At 32.0% G+C, this 3583-nt stretch overlaps 1 protein-coding gene across 1 annotated transcript in view; it reads right to left on the reverse strand.

The window, feature by feature from the left end:
- LOC111616408 overlaps nucleotides 1-3279 on the reverse strand; it is an 8191-nt gene extending 4912 nt beyond the window's left edge. The window contains exons 1-4 of the mRNA XM_023357826.1: nucleotides 2808-3279; nucleotides 1538-1616; nucleotides 1374-1490; nucleotides 616-794 (exon numbers count right to left, since the gene is read on the reverse strand). Coding sequence (XP_023213594.1) covers nucleotides 616-794; nucleotides 1374-1490; nucleotides 1538-1616; nucleotides 2808-3007 — 575 coding nt within the window. The 5' untranslated portion in view covers nucleotides 3008-3279. The remainder of the gene's footprint in view (nucleotides 1-615; nucleotides 795-1373; nucleotides 1491-1537; nucleotides 1617-2807) is intronic.
- Nucleotides 3280-3583: the final 304 nt, after the last annotated feature.

Here is a 3583-nt window from a genome sequence, read left to right on the forward strand (position 1 = left end):
GAGGTCTCTTTTGATAAGGAACAAGAAAGTGGTCTACAGTTGATTGTCTTACTCTCTTAATCAAAATTTTTCTAAAATGCGCTAGCACAGTGTTGTTCATTAAATTAATGTCCCTATTAGCCACAACTTTGTTAGGATGGTGCTTCTCGATAAATTCCTGCATATCATTCCATTTTCTGCAAATTTCCTTGATCTCAGCACTGGTGATTTCTTCCCTAGCCTCTTCCTCTGATGAATGCTCTTCTTGTAAGACTTTCATCTGTTCTTCCTGCATGGCAACCACTCTTCTGTCATTAGTTCATTTTGATGGTCTTTCAGCAACTCCTCCACGTCTGCATCATCTACCTCTACTCTCAAACTCTTGCCAATGGACACGATTTCATGCACTACATCAAGAGAGCTCTCTTCAACTTCCTGAAAGTTTCGCTCTGGGACACAAGTTGGCCAAAGTTTCCTCCAGGCTGATTGCAAAGTGTGGTGAGAGACCTCACTCTAGGCTTTGTCAATAAGGTTATACAATGCAGGATGTTAAAATGCTCCTTCCAAAAAGCTCTAAGAGTTAAGTCGGTATCATTGGTAACCTAAAAACACATGGTAAACAGTGCCTTGATATACAGCTTTTTAAAATTGGAAATCACTTGCTGATCCATTGGTTGAAGTAATGGAGTTGTGTTAGGTGGAAGGAATTTGATCTTGATGAAGTCATGTTCACTATCCAAGTCGTCCTCCAAATTTGGTGGATGTGATGGAACGTTATCCATTAAGAGAAGACATCTAAGAGAAAGATCCATTTCCTGAAAATAATTTTAAGCAGTAGGAGCAAACACTTCTGTGAGCCAATCCATGAATAAAGTCCGAGTTACCCATGCCTTACTATTTGCCTTCCGTTGTACAGGCAGTTTGGACTTTATCACAATTTTGCTCTTAAAGGCATCAGGATTTTCAGTGTTGTAGACTAAAAGTGACTTGATTTTGAGGTCACCACTTGCATTAGCACATAATAAAAGAGTGAGTCTGTCCTTCATGGGCTTGTGCCCAGGAAGTGCTTTCTCTTCTTGGGTTATGTATGTTCATCTAGGCATTCTTTTCCAAAAAAGGCCAGTCTCAATGCAATTAAACACTTGATTCCAGACGTATCCTTCACTTTTTATAAACTCTGCAAATTCATCTACAAATGCTTTTGCTGCTTTTTCATCTGAACTTGAAGCCTCCCCGTGTCTTATGACACTGTGAATGCCAGTTCATTGATGAAACCTATCAAACCACTCTCGGCTAGCTTTAAAGTTCTGCCTGTCAGCACTTGTACTGAGTGTTTGAGTCAACAAGTCATTGTATAAATTTTTAGCCTTTTCACAAATTATAGCTTCACTAACACTGTCTACAGCAAGTTGCTTTTCATTGATCCATATTAGCAACAGTTTTTCAACTTCATCTAAAACTTTAGATCTTTGTTTCGATATCACATTCACTCCTTTAGCCACTTTGGCAGCCTTAAATGCATTTTTTTTAAAATAATTGTAGAGATAGTTGATTTTACCACATTATATTTTTTAGTGATGTTAGAAACACGAATGCCATTCTCATATTTTGCAATAATTTCTTTCTTTAATACTACACTAAAACGTTTTCCATTTCCACTGTCACTTTTCTCTTTCTTCGGTGCCATATTGATTAAATATACATTATAAATAACAAAACTAAAAAACTAAGTTTAGCACATTCGAAAAAGCAATGCTTACCTCGCGCACGCCTAAGAGCAACTGAAATTTGTAAGGTTCCAGAACAGCTGGAAACTATTGGGTTGATGCAAAAGTTCATCCCGTTTTTAGCACCAGCTGGCTAAAAACGCAACACTGAAGTATTATTTCCTTCAGATGTGTAAAATTTCGATGTTGTTTGACAAAAGGGATCTCAGCTAGTATTTGAGAACAAAGTTGTGTTACTTAGTTGTGTTTTTAAAATTTTGTTAAGCATTACAAATGGCAAAAAATAAGGAACATTTTCGACATATTATGCTTTTTTATTTCCAAAAAGGCAAGAATGCTTCGCAGACACAAAAAAAAATATGTTCTGTGTATGGTGAGGGAGCCATTGATAATTCCACGTGCCGTAAGTGGTTCAGAAAGTTTCGTGCAAATTTGACACAAAAAGCTGTTAAGTTTGTTATCCGAACTTTGTTTGTTATCTAAGACAAAATTTTTGCAAAATAAAAGTTCACTAACCGATTTGGTCATTAACCATGACATTCGTTAACTAGGTTCCACTGTATAAGCAAACACAAAACTTAGATGAAAATTACCTAGTGTTCGAGTGTTTGTACTATGGCATTTAAAACACAAAAATTTTAAATTTCATTATCAAAAACATATCAGATATATAAGAAGTCTTTAGAATAAACCAAACAAATAGAAAACTTTAAAAAAAAACTGTTCCTTTGCTCTCTTCTAAAGACATGACATATCTCTAAAAATTACTTTATGAAAATTGTCAAATAATAACAAAAAAAAATTATTTGCTACAAGTGTACTGTATGTTAATGATTTTCATAGTGAGAGGTATAAACGTACCGTACCAACCACTAAATTTTCAAATTATTTCTTTCAGTCCTTTAGAGATTATGCATCTGGTTTTTAAACAATTATAAAAACATTTATACAAATCATATTCAGCATTTTTTTGGAAGATAATGTATCTGAGTTTTTAAGTAAATTTTTGATAATAAATGAAACAGAGAATACATATATTAATAATAATAATATAAAATTAAATTCTATACATAAATTTTCTTTAAAAAAATATATACCTACCTCCACTGATAAGAAGATAAATGAATTCTACTTATGCATTTAGGTGGTGGTGGAAAAGTAAATTGTTCAACTTGAGCAAATAATCCTGCTATGCCATATATTACAAAATATTTTAAATAGAATAGCACAGGTAGACTATAACCTAATCCACAGAGTGTCCAACTATCCAGTTTATGCAAAAGACTAGGATAAAATTGCATTGCAGAACAATACAGATAATGTAGAAGAAATTCAACAATCCAGTATGATAAAGCATACCGCAATAACTGGATTATCAGTGAATGTATTCTTTCCTGTGTCCATTTAATACGAGAAGCTGTAATCTACAAAATAAAATTTTATACATATTTATAGTCCCATTGTCAATAATAATATATAAATTTTGGAGTTGCTGAAACTATATTTTGAAATAAAAATAAAAATAATGCAAATTATTAAATGTTCTATCTAATATTCTAGATTACTGTAAAAGTCATAAATATATATTTATTTGAAATTTCTAGTGAACATGAAATAATTAAGTGAAAAAGTGTTTTATATTGTTTTACAATATTAAAAATTGTTTAAAATAAGTATAAAATAAGAACAAAATTAGGTACTTAAATTCTTTAGATATATCCGTATATTTAAAGTGAAATTTCAATCTACAATTAGAGAAAATTAATCATCAAAAACTTGCTAAACAAATTTCAAAAAACATTTTATCCCAATGGCATATATTGTGATCCTAAATTTACATTTATGTGGGAAACAACTTAAGTTATATTAATAAAACT

This window comes from Centruroides sculpturatus, unplaced genomic scaffold, assembly GCF_000671375.1.
Source record: "Centruroides sculpturatus isolate CEXI.00-Female unplaced genomic scaffold, Cexi_2.0 scaffold3293, whole genome shotgun sequence".
Classification (NCBI taxonomy): Eukaryota; Metazoa; Arthropoda; class Arachnida; order Scorpiones; family Buthidae; genus Centruroides; species Centruroides sculpturatus.